This window comes from Lipotes vexillifer, unplaced genomic scaffold (assembly GCF_000442215.2).
Source record: "Lipotes vexillifer unplaced genomic scaffold, Lipotes_vexillifer_v1.1 scaffold7, whole genome shotgun sequence".
In the NCBI taxonomy this organism is placed as follows: domain Eukaryota; kingdom Metazoa; phylum Chordata; class Mammalia; order Artiodactyla; family Lipotidae; genus Lipotes; species Lipotes vexillifer.
In genome coordinates this window covers 4,545,445-4,563,679 of record NW_006792683.1, presented here as the reverse complement: position 1 = coordinate 4,563,679, position 18,235 = coordinate 4,545,445, and the positions used below count along the sequence as shown (strand labels likewise).

Below are 18,235 nucleotides of genomic sequence, written 5' to 3'. Positions count from 1 at the left end.
GCCGCATCTTCCCTGGATAAACCTTAGACCTATAGGGACAACAAATCACATTCCTAAAGTATACTTACTGACATGTGGTTTATGGGTCTCCACTTAAAATGACTTTAATGCAACCTGGTTCCCAACTTAATTATTGTCATGTCTTATGGCATCAAAGTGTTGGAAATCTGAAAGCAACTGGGCTCTGGGGAAAATTCAACTTACTGGAAATAAAAATGTAAAGAAATGTTTCATTGGTATGTTGTTGCCTTTTTAAAGCCACTTCTCTTCCACGTTCAAGTTTTTAACCCCAATCACTTAGCAATACTGTACCCTTTCTCAACACACAGCAGCAACACAGCTGCCAACCATACAATAAAAGACAGGGAACAATGGTTTATGGAGGAGCCCAGGGCCACACACCTCCACAGGGGAGGGAGCTGTACAGACTCCTATGTCAGGTTAACCATGAAACAAACTATTTTCTCACTACATCTAAAATGTTTACAGCGTAAACTTCTCCAGATTAACAAAAGCATCACTTCAGTGACAATACAACACCCTCCTGAATCACCCAAACCCTTTAAATTTTCACAGAATACAAACCTTTGGGAGGTGTGAGATTGACTCCGTTTTTAAGGCACCACTGTACTGGTAAAATCCCCAAAGAATCCGCATGGCACAGCATCGAGAGTTTACTAGGTTCTGGTCTGAGGTCATCAATAGTCACTTGAAAAAAACGATTGTTAAAAACCTGAAAGAAAAGACAATAGAGCCTGGGGTTAATTCCTTGAGATTAACATGTAAGACTCCTAAGAAATAGTGGCACAGCTTCCAAATGCAGTAAGAGTATTTCATCCCAATGACCGCAGCACAAACTGGAATTTCAATGTATATTACAAAAGCGGTCCAGTTGCGAAAAAGTTAGTTGATCATTGTGGTCATATTAATGGAAAGTAAACAAACAACTAGAATTACGTCGGAGACAGAGAAGGAAAAACATCAGCATGACCTTATAGAAGTAAACCAACAGCCAAAGCCAGAGGAAAAACAAGCTGGTGAAGTAAGACAGACAAACCCTAGCCAAGATGGGACCATCTCTACCATCTGGCTCAGAGATGTCTAGCCTCACCTTGCGTCCCATCCCTCCAACCCAAGAGGAAATCACTCACACCGGGCATGTCCTTATTCAATATTCTCACAAGTCTAAATAGCCCACTCCACTCTCCGTGTATTTTTCAAGATGTGTCCCCAAAGCCACTACTGCTGGAACGCCCCCACCCACCCACCCCCGCCTCACTCTGTGTTCTGGCACAGCATCAGACGTGAACCTCCGAACCGAAAATTCTCATTCCCTCCTGTGGTCTGATACCACATCTATCTCTCCCAATAGACCTCAAGTCCTTTGAGGACAGCCTCCTGTTTGTTACTCATCAAGATATTCCCACAGTGCATAGCAAACGCTTTGAACGTAGGAACTGGTTAAACACCTACTTGAGTATAAGGAAAAAAGTCAATGAGAAAAAGAAATAGAACAAGACATGCTGATGGAAAAAGCAGAGTGCAAAAATCAGGTGGACAGCCACACTGAAAAGCATGATGGATTTAAAGAATGTAGAATGTAAAACAGGCCAGAGGCAAAAAATTGCTTTCCCAACTCAACAGACATAAACCAGTCTTTCTTAGGAAACTTAACCCTCTTACTAAGCTCTGATTCCTGGCTCCTTCGTTTTCAAAACACTTTGTGGAAGCAACCTGGTTCAAAGGTAAGCAGGAAGAGTGAACTCACTTCTGTTCTTCTTGATGTTATAACTCCAGTAACTCGTTAGAAGTCTGCTGCCTGAGATTTGCTTTTGGAAACAGACTTTAAGGAGCAAAGGATCAAGCTTCCCCTTCTCAGGGAGGCCGTTCCTGGTAGCCCGAATTAAAATCACATCTTCCTTCCTTCCACTCCAACACCCTAGAGGTCCCTTTCCTGATGCCCCTTTCTCCTTAGCATTTAACATACTTTATTTCCTTATTAATTTTATTTATTGTCTGTCCCCCCCCCATCAAAATATAAGCTCTGTAAGAGTAGGGACTTTATGTTTCCAGCATCCAGAACAGTGCCTACAAATGCTCAGTAAATATTTGTTAAATTAATGTGATCTAGACCCTCATGCATACACACACACACATACTCACACAGAGATGTACCATATAATTCTGGAGGCAGGATCCCTTAGCAAAACTGAACTGTGTAAGAATAGGCACTAAGGAATCTCCAAGCCTATTAAAATGCACATTCCTGTGCACACATTTCAGAGGAAAAGCTAAATTAAGTTCCCTCAAATCCATCAGGGTTCATGGTCCCAAATGGTTCAAGGACACTGGTCCATCTGGTCCAGAACCACAAGCCTCAGCATCAAAGCCCAGAGCAGTTAGCCAACTTGCCCAAGATTGTGCAGCTCAGAGCAAGCAGACCTAGAAACAGAACCCAACACGTGTAAAATTCCAGGAAACTTTGTCTAAACCATGCGTCTCACATACACAGATGATACTCTCCCCATCATGCCAACATAGTCCCCCTGTAGGGCCAAAGGTTGGTCATTTAATACTGAATCTGCTATGTGCTTCTCTGCTTTCTTGTCTATTTGTTATTTATTTCCTCAACAGTTGTGCCATGAAGAAAAGCCCCAAGGAAGATAAAAATGAAATTTTCATTAGGATGAGTACTTAACAGCACAGTGTGTTATAGTCTCAAACGTCATATTCTAAAACCTTTTCCAATGTTAAAAGAAATACATTTAATTATAAACAGCTTCCACATTTAAGAATATTCTACTACTTTGTGACCTGTAGGTGAGCCCTGTGCCTGGGGAGGTGCCGACCCAAGTTCTAAGAAGCAGCAGTACACGGCCAGTGAGAGAAGGAAGAAGAAAGGATAAATGTGAAACAGAATGACTTAAGTTTTTTTTTTTTTTTTTTTTTTTGAATCCGCGGCATGTGGGATCTTCCCGGACCGGGGAACGAACCCGTGTCCCCTGCATCGGCAGGCGGACTCCCAACCACTGCGCCACCAGGGAAGCACGACTTAAGTATTTTATCTTAGGTACAAAGGGTAAGAAAAAATAAAATGAAAAGTGACTTAAAAACCAGAGAAAATACCTCCTCACCCCCAACCTCCAATGACATGTATTTAGAGAGAAGATTCTTTTTTGTGAAAACCAAACTACTGTCCCTGGAAGTCTATTCAATGAAATGAAGATATCTGGGCTGAAACTAATGATAATTAGGATGTCACATTCTAACATTATGTATTACAATTATTTAAAGGTAGAAAAATGTGAGAGTCGACCACTGACAGACTGCACCTCGGTTTGGTTTATTTTATAAACACCCGGTGAAGATGACACCAAGGCCTCTTAGAATGAGAAGAGGATGACACATACCCAGATAAATGGGCAGCTGGCATTACTGAATCACCTGCTTGGAACAAAGAGGAATTCCGGCCAGGGTTCAACAAGGTATCACTCCTTAGTTTTGGAAGAATGTGCCAACTACCAGAACACACAATAAGAACCCTAAAAGCCATTTCAAATAAAAAGGTTATAAATGAATGGTGTATGAACAGCGAGAGCATGCAGTTCAACCCGAGATGATCATTCAAAGCATAAGTCATTATTTGTTCTATGCAGCTATCCTTTAAATAAATTGCTTTAACAGTTACAAAATAATTTATGTTCACTAAAGAAAAAAATCTTTAGCAAAGAAGAAAAGGACGTTTCATTATAACCATTTCCCATATTCTGTAATACATGATCACCACTGTATTTCTCAAATTTTACCAAATTTTGAATAAAATCATAAATAAAAAAGCATGACTCAAATAACTTCATACTATTAATCACCACATTAACAATCCCATCTCCTTCAGAAAAAGAAATTAAAATGGAATTGACTTTTGAACTCCAGGAAATGCACAGAAGGCCGTTAAGTAAAACACATGTTGGCTAAGAATCTTAGTTTGTTGGTTTCTCGCGCCATTAACAGGACATAAATGGTGTGTGTGTGTGTATGTACGTATATACGTATATATATTTTTAAGGTAGAAACACATACTTTGTTATGATAGGTAAATTCGTTGAGATTTCTTTGATGCGGAAGGGAAATTATAATAAAAGACTATCAAGGCCATAATAAAAATGTCTTTGCGTGAAACGGTACTTTCATTTTAAATCTACGAATCTTAGACGTATGACTTTTCCTTTAGTCAATGAAAGCAGATGAGAGAAAGGAAGTGAGGTGCTGATCCCCTGGAGATGGGAACTTGCTTTTCACCATTTCCAAGTATTTGCAAAATAGATCATATGAAATATGATCAGTGCAGCAGGAGAAGCAAGTTACTATTACAAAGATTACAAACTCATCAGCGGTTTCTTCTCACGAGCACAGGGACAAACGGCAGTTTCCATGTCACTATGGTTAGTAAGAGAAGGTGGCACCTATTCAGTGGCTGAGTTCACTGCTGTGAACTCACAGTTGAGCATCTGAATCTTCCTCCAAGTCTCTGCAGGACACGAGCGTCTGCATCCTGTACTATCGGAGGACAAGTGAAGTTCACACCACCCATTGCAAGAGGAGGCATCTGATCACACTCACTCGGATATCAGTGATAAAAAGGGAGCTTGAGACAGCACTGTACTGGAGAGGAGGCCCTCCTCCTTGGGTTTACTTGCGTCACCACAGATCCCCACACGAGCCTATTTCCTCTGGTTGGCTTGGAGTAGAAAGACTTACTGGATCCACTCCGGAGGTGGAGGTGAAAAGCAAGGGAGGGACCTCACCTTGGTCACTGATGCAGGACAGATGTGAAAGGGCTCCCTCACGTTCACTGTTTCTAGCTTCATCCCAACTGTGAAAAAATGGCTTCTCAAATCGGCATGGTCCTACGGGGAAAAGGACGAAAATATTAAAAGCAATGGTATTGTAAGCTAATTCAGTAACTGTCTGGATGCTTTTCTTGATCGTTTTAGTGGGCGACTGAAATCGGACTGAAATCATTAACCCTCCCGCATTTCAGATTTCTAATTATGGCAAGATATCACGGATTTAATTATTTTCTGCAGGCTAAATTGCTTTTCCAAGGGAGAAACAAGCCTTGGTGGCCAGGCTTAAACTTATACTAAGCAAAAAAAATTCACACGGCACATTTCTGATCTTCCTAGGGGCCATCAGGAAAGCTCGGCAGAGAAATAGAAGCAATCAGTCATCCAAAACACGGCAGGGGCCTCCTCAGAAAACATGGCCTCTTGCTACTGGAGTTACTTTGCAGGCTTCGGGGAGGATCTTTTGGGGGATACAGCTTGTCTTCTGTGTTGAAGAGCACTCAGGTTATCAGTTACTGGTACTGATATTGGTCCTTGGACATGTGGGTATAGAAGACTCCAAAACAGCCCTGTACCCTATCAGAACCCGTCTCCTGCTCTATAAAGATGAGCTACACCCCCTGTTTAATAGGTGCCTGGCAGTTTTATAGACGATTCACAGCAACCTTATGTGTGTGAGTGGAGCTTTCCTGCCTTCTCAAGAAAACAAATTTCAATAACCACTTTAGCTACACAGCAACAGATGAGGCTGGCGGGACTCTGGACACCAGGATTTATCTTGCAGAGATGAAGGTCACCTCATAACTCACAGTCTGTATAAACAGTAGTAGATAAATAAATGTCTCTGCAGCCTGTCCCTGAGGAAATAATAGCTGCAAGTAAATCCTCCTGTTTCTAAATACATCAGTTGGGTGAGAAGTACAAAAATATCTGGGGACCTATGACTTTCTTTTATCTGCCAACGTAAAGTGGATTTTTAAAAAATTTTTATTGAAATATAGTTGGTTTACGATGTTAAGTTTCAGGTGTACAGCAAAGTGACTCAGTTATACATACATACATATATTCTTTTTCAGATTTTTTTTCCATTATAGATTATTACAAGATATTGAGTAGAGTTCCCTGTGCTACATAGGTCCTTGTTGGTTATCTATTTTACATACAGTTGTGTGTATATTTTAATCCCAAACTCTTAATTTATCCACCTCCCACTCTGGTAACCCTAAGTTTGTTTTCTATGTCTGTGACTCTATTTCCCTTTCGTAAATATGGTGTGTGTGTGTGTGTGTGTGTGTGTGTGTGCGTGTGTGTGTGTGTGTGTATATATGATGGAATATTACTCAGCCATAAAAAATGAAATAATGTCATTTGCAGCAACATGGATGGACTTAGACATGATCATACTAAGTGAAGTAAGTCAGACAAAGACAAATATCATACGATATTGCCTCTATGTGGAACCTAAAGTGGATTTTTCATTAATTCAAGGATGCCATTCTAAATACACCCAACTCTGAGGACCGTGCAGAGCCCACAGGGCTGTGCCTGCTCCTCCCACAAAAGCTGATCAGAACACGTCAGTGTATGACACCAGATCCACTTATTAAACTCACCACCACTGCTTTGCTTTACCAAAGCAGGTACAGAATGTAAATGCCTATAGAACCACAGGGACCTGTCATTTCTCATGTGGCCACAGCTGCCTGCAAGTCTCTGTACCCAGTGGGTGAGCAATAAATGCTGGGTCTGGCTGGAGCACAGGGTGCCTCGTGCAGGGAGGGGGTTGATCAGAACGAGGAAGGTGATGTGCTCCGTGGGCAAGGACTTACATGACAAAAACTCATTGAACTTAACAATCATCACTTGATTAAAAAATATTCTTAGGTACAGGAGATGATTTCCTTTTTTTATTACTGAAAATAAAGCATTTACTTTTAAAGGTGGCTTGGAAAAGGAATCAAAAGAAACAGCATAGAGATTTAATGCAAATCAACACACATCACCCCAAACACCAAGGCAGAGCCAGAAACCACAGGTGTTAATACAAAAGTAGGAAACCCAAAATGACTGAAAGAAAAGATTAAAAGTTAATGCTCTCAGCAAACATCAACGCACCCCAGTATCTATCAGTAAGAATTGAATCACATAAGTGGATTTTGCAGATAAATATTTTTTCCATTTTAGGCACAAAAGCCTTTAACCTTCTGAAAAGAGGAATTATTCTAAAACTAAGACATACTATAAAACGTTGCCTGAATGTACTCAACAAGTTTATCAAGCAGTCATTATGATACTATTTGGTATTACATAAATGTCCTCAGGCACTAATGACATGTGTAGCTATGATAAACGGGCAAGATGAATGTACTAGTTTCATGGAAGTTCTTCCGTTTCCCTCTGCTAGCAATGTCCTCCCTTGCTGCAGTGTCTCTCCCATTACTCACAGCTACAAGGCTAAACGTTCTTGAGATGCGGTTCACCAATAACAGGAAAACTCGTGCCTGTTCCCTGGCTGCCTCTAACACTAGGGCTCTGCTCACAATTTTGATCTCTCACCTGCTCTCCCGTTTGCTTCTCCTGTTGTTTCTGCTGTAGGGCTGTCCTGACAGCATTCTGGGCTTCTGGTCTCCCCACCGTCCGAATCCTCTCTTGATTTCAGACTGTGTGCCCACTCTTTGACCCACACACTTTTGTTCCTCCCTCTGCACTCTGAGTAGAGCCAGCTTTCTAAGTAGGGTTGACCCATAACCCCCAGGCACTTTCTATATCCCAGGCTCTCAGTGTGACCACTTGACCACTGACTTGAAGTCTTTAGCCAAGTCTACACCCATCTCATATCTCTGCCAGAAGGTTGCTCAATCACAGCTCCCAATGCTGGGCTGGAAACCCTAAAGCCCCCAGGAACCCTACACTAATGATTGTCCTTTACCTGCTGCCTTACTTGATTCACAGTTGTCTAGTGGGACCTGCCTTTCCTTAGAAATAAAGCATACAAGCTTAGGACAGCAATCTGGTCCTCAGATAACTTTCTCTTTTCAAGGCTGTGGACTCTGTTATAAATGCTTATCATTAATGATTCCAGGGCACCCTGCATCAAACAGTACCTCTAGGTTAAGAGGGGATCACTTTGTGCAGATACCACACATTTTCTTCCTTCTTTGTAGATGTCCCTGTGCTCCCTTGTCAACCTATGAGAATCTCTCTCTCTGCTCATACATAAGAAATACCACCCACCTCAAAATCATCCATGGCCACATGTGGGGTGAAAATAAAATGTTAATGACATTTTTTTTTTTTTTTTTTTTTTTTTTTTTTTTTATATAAATGCTCTTTCCTAACATGCTAAGTCAGGGGCAGGGACACAGAAAAATATTATTTGCCTTTGACCTTCTTGGTAATTAGTTAAATGTACTGTTATCTCTTTGGTGTGGTACGTGGGCCTCTCACCGTTGTGGCCTCTCCCGCTGCGGAGCACGGGCTCCGGACGCGCAGGCCCAGCGGCCATGGCCCACGGGCCCAGCCGCTCCGCGGCATGTGGGATCCTCCCGGTCCGGGGCACGAACCCGCGTCCCCTGCATCGGCAGGCGGACTCTCAACCACCGCGCCACCAGGGAAGCCCAGTTAATGACATATTTTTAAACAATCAAAATACTGTTGACAATGTTCTGTCCTGATGACATTAAAATATTAAACAGTTTAAAAATAATGCTTAGTGAACAAAGTTTTAGAAACAAGTTTTCCCTTGTGAATCATGGCTCAGATTTCCTACACCTTAAATTATTTCTACTAGGTTTCAGTTGCAAGCACACAAATTTCTTACTTGTGGAAATGCATCTGTTTTTGTTCCAAACTATGTGAAAATTCTTAAACTCTCTTGTTTCATATACTGAAAAAGAAGCCGGACATTTTGAGAGGTAGCTGCATACACACATTGGTTTTTTATATTTTGGTCTCAAATATCCATATCTATCTGTTATACCTCATTAAACCTCTCCAAATTTCAGAAAGGAACTTGAAAACTATAAAATACATCCCTTTATCCCCAGCCCTAACTTCCACTTTCTTAAGGTCACTTTTTCATCAGCATTTAAAAGGAAAAAAAAAAAAGAAAACTGGTAATAATGCGTACAAGTCCCACCAGTTTCAAAAGCAAGTCAACAAAATGAAAAATTTTTAAATCCAAGAGCAAAGACCCATAATGATTATGAGTTTGATTATGATTATAAATCTGCTACTCCAATATTTATGTTATTCATGAATGGTAATGCCAGAAACTTTGAACTCGAGAGGAAGGGCAGTATTTTCTAAAAGGGCTTGCCCATTAGATTTCTGGTCACTGGAAATCTTTAAAACACATGACTGTTAGCCATGTAGTACATGCAATATTTTCCAGTCAATGCCAAACCCTCTCATTTAAGTTATGCAGTTCATCCAAGAAAGATGCCAAGAAATAATTATTGAATTAAGCTGGAGAAACATCAAAAACTAGATTTCTTGACATCCATTCTGATTCTATATTCTATCATTCATTCATTCATTCGTTTGGCATTCATTAGAAACCACTGGGGTTCCACACACCATGCCACTAGGTGATGCACAGAATACACACAAAAACTGCATTTGTCAAAAGGGAGAAGGGAAAGAAATGAAGAACAGCTATGGAAGATCCAGGTTTAGAAAAAATTTCAGAACAAACACTATTTTTACTTGTACCTTCAAAAAATTATAACCACCAAGATGATGGCAGTCCAGGGATTTAAAGGAGTGAAACTTAATTTTGAATATAAAAAGCATGAGACTTAGAATGACAAAGAAAAGATTCTGAGAAGGTGGAACTGTAAATTTAGTTAGGGAGACTGGGTCTTAAGATACTGGATTAAGGCTTTTAAGTCTGATTTCAGAGGCAAAAGAGTCGTTCAGCACTCCTAACAAACCGAGATTTTTATGATAAAAAATTCAACACCAGTTAATTTCTAAATAAGCCAATACACAGACCATCTGAGCTCTTTGTGTGTATAAATGTACATCCATATTAGTATATAAGAAAGGGTACATAGTATATAAGATATTCTCATTGAAAAACAAATTTATCACTCCTAGACCATTTACTTCAGGCTGTTCATGCAGTCAGAGTACATGCATTCATTTACAAACACCAGCTAATCATTCTCAATTCTAAGTGGGGAGAGGGAGACAGAGACAGAGACAGAGAGAGAGTTCCTGGTTCCTGAAATGATGATTCACAAAACCGATTATCTACTGAGAGATAATGGGAAATTCACTGTGGGTTGAAAGATACATTCTGGCCTTTGCAAAGCTCTAGAGAATCCTTCACACCTCTAAATTATTGGATCAAGAATGATGTTATTCCTGAGATCAGGAGTAAGTAGTAAATCCTCAGGACATTTACAAATGTGCCTGTCACATTCACGAAATACTGTTTATTCAAATGAACTAGAGTCCAGTTAAACTGCTTACAGAAAAACTCCTTAAGACAGGCTGGCAATGTCATTCCCATCTACATTCATGGCTACACATTTTATTTTTGCCCTGACGTAGCTTTATATTGATCAGAAGTAAAATACCATTCATTTTATTGGAGGGCTGTCTTACTAGCCTACCTTGACAATTGCTCTTCAGGGAACCTTATTTTCAGTCGAATGACAATGTACAAGAGATCATATACACATCAACTTCTGTAATCCACACGAATTTCATCAGCTTTCTTCTCTCCTGACCCCATGGAGCTTTCACTCACTCCTACTAAGATATACTGACTGCACTGAGAGTAGCTTGGTTTGGTTTATAATATTCAAGCCGGTAGAAAGAGTAACAGCAATGAACACACTGTAAATACTTGTGAGCACTTTCCTTGTATTATTATTTTCCCCTCACAACAGACTATGGGGTAGGATCCATCTTAGAGAGGAAACTAAGGCACAGAGAAGTTAAGTTACCTAAGCAAGAACACACAGCTAACAAGAGGAGCCAGGACTCAAATCCACGTGGTCTGACGCTAAGTACATGATCTAGCCATCAGATTACCTAGTTGTGTGTGATTAGCTATCAGGTTATGGCACAGACCGGGAAGCAAAGACCAAAATGGATCTTTGCGTTTTTTATTGCTAATGGTAAACAAACAAACAAACAAAACCCTTATAACCTATAAGCTCCTAAGATGCTCTCAAAGACAGATATTGCCAAGTTAAAAAGTGATAGCTATTAATACCAACCACTTATTGAAAACCTCCAATTTCTGCTGTCAATTCACAGCACTTTTCAATGGTTTATGAAAAAACCATCAGAGAGAAAATTTTGACACTAAAATTACCCCCCAATGTTTATATATAAAGTCAATCAGTCTTTATCAACAATGAACCATTATATTTTTACTGCTTTCGTGTTCTTTAAGCCACAAAGATTTAAAAAATGTGTCCAGTAAATGCCTATGATGCTCTACAAGTTATCCATCATCGATACCTATCTCTCATAACATTATCAATGTTAACCCAGACAGGTTTACCTGATAAATGTGGTTCATCTAGTAAACGTCCCCAGCTGCAAAGTCCCCATGAGTCTCGACCTGCCAGTGGTATTTTTCAATACTCTATGTTAAGCACTAACCTGTGTACTGAATGAAGAAAAAAAAGAGGAGGATGTGGTTCCCGACATTGAGAAGCTTGAAATTTAGTTAGAAAATGACAGAGATGTGATAAATACAAGTACAATGCTGGAAAAAGAAGTCTGGACAAAACACAATATATCTGGTTGTCCTGCCTTTACAGTTTGGCTGGTGTCCCACTTTATTTCACCTGTGAGACAGAGGACATCAGACAACCTCAGAGCATCCCCAGGTACTCACTGGTCCCCTAAGTGCCTCTGAAGGGACTACCAGCCCTGGGAAGAAAGCACAACCTGACTCTCGAAGAATCAAGCATCGCTATTTAAGAAACACTACTGTACAGAGCTGCCTTAGTATTGGTCATTGGCAGAACGACGAAGCTTCAGGGTAAATACTGATGTTCTCTATGAAACAGATAAGTGACAGAGTATTAATCTATGGAAGGAGGAGAAGGTATTACTAATTGAGAGACAGAAGACAAGGAAAAAGAAAGAACATTCGAGCATCTTAGGTTCAACTCATCTCTCAAATGCCTCCTGGATCTTAACCCACTGCTCTCCATCTACTTTAGAGGCTGGAAGCATTGCCAATTACGCTGTTACAATTTAGTATGTGCTGATCACAGACTCCCAAGACAGCTGATGTTTCTTGCCAGCCCTGCTTCATTGGATAAATACACCCCACACGATATAAAAATATGAAGAATGTGGCACAGGGGAGAGGGAGTTCAAACTAATTAACACAACACAATTAAAATGCACTTGGTGAGGATTTTCATGTAAGAAAAGCAGTGCCTCATTTCCTGTGCAGAAACCTAATTCTTACAGCCTGAGTTCCACAATCAAATGCTCCAGGAATTTCCTTAATGGTGGCCATCTGATCCTCAATCTTTAATCCTCCGGTTCTTTCTTTTTGCTTATGTTGATATGAAAAAAAAATGGACAAAAAAACTGATAATGCAATTCAACACCCCTCCACATATTTTTTAAGGACAAAAATCTTTGAGTGCATCATACACAAAAACACTGCACCATATAATTTTTTCAGTTCCAACATGCCAGTTTTTGGTCCGCAGGGACCTCAAACATTGCATAGGCATCTTTTCAAAGGCTTCAATTAATTTGCATAATTTCCAAAAACAGGCTTCAGAAAAGTCAGAGGAAGGTTTTACTTAGTACTACATTCAAATCAATATATAATGACCTAGGCTTTAATTCCTTTGTTCATATCAGCATGCTTTGTTATGCTAAAAAAAAAAATCCAATGCAGTTCATCACACTGTTCCTCTTTTTGTTTTACGAAAGACCTAGTGCTCACATGTTCATTAGATAATTACCCTCATTATATTAGTTTCATCTAAAAATGTACATTAGGATGCCAGCATTTATTAAATCAACAGCATTATTATATTTCAATTCCATTGCACTGAATTAAACTCAGGCAATGAAATATTTATAACAAAAAGGTAATAAAACATCTATAAGCCGAACACTAATAAGCGTTTCCATTTTTACTTACAGCTGTAAGCAGCAATTTTATCAACTAGTCCTGCATTCAATCAAGTTAAAAAATAGTCATGAGAAAATGTAGTACTATATACTTCAACCTGAACCACAAGAATTCATAACAGGCGATTATAGCAGGACTATTTCCACAGTAAGTCCAAAAACTGGTACACTGGTTGTTTTAAAACAACAGGGGCAGGGCTTCCCTGGTGGCGCAGTGGTTGAGAGTCCGCCTGCCGATGCAGGGGACACGGGTTTGTGCCCCGGTCCGGGAAGATCCCACATGCCGCGGAGCCGCTGGGCCCGTGAGCCATGGCCGCTGAGCCTGCGCTCCGCAATGGGAGAGGCCACAGCAGTGAGAGGCCCGCGTACCGCAAAAAAAAAAAACAAAAAAAAACAAAACAGGGGCAATGAGGATGCCTTTCATTAATACTTATGCACCATAAAAGCATTGTAAGTGGCAAGAAATTCAACCTTACTTACAGCACCACTATGAGAAAAAAAAAGAGCCTATGCTGTGGGTACAGGTAAACAGTGATTACACTGTCTGTTCTTAAGCTTAGTTACTTCTCTCCTAATGAGTTAGGGTATCTCCACACGTGTCCAGCCTGAGGGCTGTGGGCTAAAGAAAACCACAGTCGGGGCTCTGGGGGTTAGCTTTTCCCCAGCCTCACACCCCACTGCCAGATGCGGTTGACAAAATTATTGCCGGGTGTCCCCTTCTACTGAGAGCCCTCAATGCAACTCAACTGTTGTCATGGAAACAAGGCCAATGGCCCTGAACTGTCTCCCCGCATGTGGAATCCAGCTTTCAGAGGGAGAATGAAGAGTCAGTGATGGGCAAGGTTGACTCTGTGTCCTGCCCTTTCTGGACACAGCAGGAGCTACTGAAACACAGGGGCTTACGTCCATCTGTGCTCTTCCTGCCACAGGTGGAGAAGACTCCCAATGGGAAAGTGCCAACTGCCAGCCAGCCTGGCACAGATCTAAGAACAGTGAAAATCTCAAGCATCGTCCTCAAATCCCGGCTGCCCCTGCCTTCCATGGGTCAACCTACCTCCTGGTAAGAAAAGCACCCATTCTCTAGCCAGGGTTTCTCCACCTGGGCACTGCTGGCATCCTGGGGCAACTGATGCCTTGTTAGTAGGGGCTGTCCTGTGCACATAGGATGTTCTGTCCATCTCCAGCTTCTACCCACAGATGCCAGTAGCATCTCTCCCAGCTCTGTGTCATCATCAAAATGCCCCCAGACACTGAGAGAACTGCCAGATCCTCCCCAGTTGAGAACCACTGATTTAGAAACAGTTAAGACTGAAGTCGGTTAAGATTTGCATTTGGGTCCTGCTTCCACCACAGGCTCTGTGTGAGGTAGGACAGGAGATTAGCTTCTCTGATTTTCCTCAAGTTACAGGAAGACCAATAATACCTGCATGTCGGGTTATCGTGAGGATAACGAGATTAAGTGTGGGGAGTGGCTGGTACCGTTTCTTCCGTCCTGTCCGGGCTCAACAGCTGAAGCGATGGTCGACATCGCTGCAATGAATTTCCACTGGAGGATGATGTGGGCGTCCAGGTGAAGTCTCCACGGCTTGATTTGCGTTTTTATTCTGTACGCTATCCTGAAGGGTCTGAGCACGTTAATATACTGTATATTCCAAAGATATCCCAAAAGTGTGTAACTTACTACAGGAGAACAAGGAATTGTGATGCGTCGGCCATGCCCTGCTCACCACCCCACTGGCTGACGGACCTGAAGTCTCCTAGGAGCCCTGGAAGCTCAGAAACCACCAAGGTCCAGCAAGGGGACTAACTTGTACTAAGGGCAGTACAAGTACAAGGGAAATGATCAAATGTTCCAAATTCCTGCAAAGGCGCGTCATGTGTGCCATGTATGCTCGTGCTTACTCTGAGCACAATCAAGATAATTAGGCAAAAAGTAATTCTGTTGGAATCTGGAAATCTCTCCACCGACTCCAAGCATGACATGTTCTTAAATATTGGGGGGGCTTTAAGTCAGGTTTCTACTATTCTAAACTCATCCATTCCTTTTATTTAATGTTAAACACAGAACATTATCTATTCATGTAAAAGTTTATGTGATTTGTTGAAACAGACTCACAGACATAGATAACAAACTTATGGTTACCAAAGGGGAAGGGGGGAGGGATAAATTAGGAGTTTGGGATTAACACATACACACTACTCTATATAAAACAGGTAAACAACGAGGACCTACTGTATAGCACAGGGAACCGTATTCAATATCTTGTAATAACTTATAACAGAAAAGACTTTGAAAAAGAATATATATATATATATATATATATATGTATAACTGAATCACTTTGCTGTACACCTGAAACACTGTAAATCAACCATACTTCCAAAACAATTTTTAATAAAATAAAATAAAAAATTTTTAAAAAGTACACACACACAAATGAACACATGTAAAACTGGGGCCATCTGAGTAAGATCGTGGATTGTATCAATGTCAATATCCCGGCTGCAAAACTGTGTTTTTCCCCCAAGATGTCACCATTGGGGAAAACTGGGTGAAGAGCAAGTATATGGCGTCTCTCTGTATTATGTCTTACAACTGCATGTGGATGTACAATTATCTCAATAAAAATTTCAGTTTTAAAAAAAGGTTATCTGGTTTGTTTATGTGGGTTCTTCTGGTTATAAATGGAGCTGGAGAAGAAACAGGGGGCAGAGTTTCACCTTATCCTTGACTTTGTGCCATCAACACGGAAATTCATTGTACACTGGCTGCCCACGGAAGGAAAGAGAGAACTCGCAGGACGGAAGGATTCCCACGCTTTCATTTACACCTGCAGCTCACACAAACCTCTGCACCAGGGGGCCTTTCTCAGGCAGGAGGGAATATGCAGAAGGTTCAGTAGCTGGGGCCCCATCATATGTGGTCCTCATTTTCCATTAGATTTTAAACCTCTGTAGACAGAATGAACTTAAACTTCTCTTTACATCCATCTGCCTACTTGAGATCCTGCAATTTACAACTGCCTATCCATGAAAGAAAAGATGGAGATTAAAAGTACGACCTAGGGGACCTCCCTGGCAGTCCAGTGGTTAGGACTTCGCCTTCCAATGCAGGGGGTGCATATTCAATCCCTGGTCGGGGAGCTAAGATCCCACATGCCTCGTGGCCAAAATACCAAAACATAAAACAGAAGTGATACTGTAACAAAAAATAAAGACAAAAAAAAAATGGTCCACATCAAAAAAAAAAATCTTAAAAAAAAAAAAATTACGACCTAACCTACAAAAAAAGATAATCTGTCTGTGTTTTGAGGGAAAAAAAACCCTGCCTCCATACAAATCATCCACAGAAAAAAGAATTATGATCAATTCTTAATTATTCTAACTAATGGCGAGTAGCATGGAAAATCTAGAAAAAATTAAAATATGCTATGACAATCACTTTGAAATGCGTCTGCTTCATAAATAAGAGAACGATGTCCCCTCCTCGTATCCCAACACCCATGACATGAAGTTCATGCAAATATTATCTTGCATTTTTAAATTCTTAGTGTTTAGAATTAAAAGCAAGTCGCTATCTAGCAGATGCAGGCAGCAGTGTAGGGGGCCCTGAAATCAAGCCATTGTTGAGTGAACTCTTTATACATGTGGGCTTTGCGATTTTCATCGTTACCTTTACTGTTGGACCAAAGTTGCCCTCTTTAGCAGGTCTCACCAGATTTTTTCCAACATGCATAAAAACATGATGTCCCCGTGGCGCTTTCTGAGTTTAACGTAATGCGTGGGCTGCAGTTCAAGAACCCAGAGCACATGAAAAATAACACAAACAAGCCCCTCCTCTGGTTTCTGAAAGTGGCAAAGGATGGGCATGACACAAACTGAACATCTCTGCGATTCACCATCCCCGAGAGACTTTAACAAACCTCTCCAGGTCTTTAAAGAGATGAGAAGGACAAAGGAGGGAATGGCAGAGGGCAAGCTCCCGGCTCTGGGTGTTCGGGGCCAGAGCTGGAGGTAAGCCAGCCTGGGACCAGCTGCTGGGCAGAAGCTCAGAAGTCAGGTCAGCAACACCAGCAGGCAGGATACAGGGGTCGGGCCACCCGTCCGGTCACAACATGACCTACTGTCTAAGACAGACTCTCTTTCAAAGAACCACTGGGGTTTCAGCTGGTGAGAAGGAAATAGCAACCAAGAGTCACACAAACACTTACTGCTAAATTATTTGGTATCAGACACCCTGCCAGGTGGGACAGGGAATGTCATGCTCAAGAAATTAAGTTCTGGCCCTACATAGGTGGCCTCGAGCAAATTCTGGGAGAATCCAAGGATCCCAGTACCTGAAGGCCAAACTCAGCTACGAGTTTTGTATTGCTGCTGTATTTAGCTACCAAAAGAGAGCAAAAGTCGGTCACCATAGAAACCGCAACCTGACAATCTATGGTAACAGCGGCTCACACCCTTTCTTACCCCTTTGGCTGGACCAGATGGAATGAGAAAGGAAAGCTTTTCACTCTTAACCTTCTCTCTCTGGCCTGTAACCTAGGTCTCAGATGCGAAAATAGACAAGGAGTTCTCTCCTAAAGGTTGAATCTACAAATGCACCAACAGATACATAATTCAAAACTGAAAAGAGCTAAAGAAATAACAGATGTGGAATGTTCCGTGTATTATGAGCACAGCCTGAACACTCTCAACAGAGAAGAAATATGTGCATGGAATGCCTTTCCTTATGTGTTTGTGTAAAAATATAATAATGGTCACATGTAGCATCTTTTTTTCTCAATTAGCCTTTTCTCAGCAGCCCCTTCCTTCTGTTTATTAAACATGACTTATGGGGAAAGCAAGAAGCAATGAAGCAAGTGAGACAGGAATCACTTGAGACCAAAGCAAGCTGAATTTAACTTACTGCTTTGCCATTAGTGGAAGCCCTTTACTTACAGATGTCAAGGGCACTTTTAATGCGTATCAGTTACAGATACACAATTCTGGATCCATTCAACCGCTACCCAAGTCAAAGGAGCCTGGGTATTTTATCCAAGTACTGGACCAGGTACACTTTTTACCTGCTGTGAGTCCTGATGAAGTAAAAGCCTTAGTTATCATAACCTCGACTCCCTATAGCCTCCACCTTGGCCACAGATATTGATGGGGAATTGGTCAGGGAGGCAACAATGGAAGGGAACGTAGCTAGTATCGTGGGTGTACGTGTCTCACTGAAAATCACATCTCTCCTCAGCCTCCAATGAAACGGAAATAAC

The 18,235-nt window shown here is 41.2% G+C and overlaps 1 protein-coding gene across 1 annotated transcript in view; it reads right to left on the bottom strand.

Moving 5' to 3' along the window:
• The window catches only part of SFMBT2 (Scm like with four mbt domains 2), a 192,145-nt gene that overhangs the window by 72,802 nt on the left and 101,108 nt on the right, over positions 1-18,235 (bottom strand). Inside the window, exons 7-8 of the mRNA XM_007465810.1 lie at positions 4,806-4,907; positions 586-733 (exon numbers count right to left, since the gene is read on the bottom strand). Coding sequence (XP_007465872.1) covers positions 586-733; positions 4,806-4,907 — 250 coding nt within the window. The remainder of the gene's footprint in view (positions 1-585; positions 734-4,805; positions 4,908-18,235) is intronic.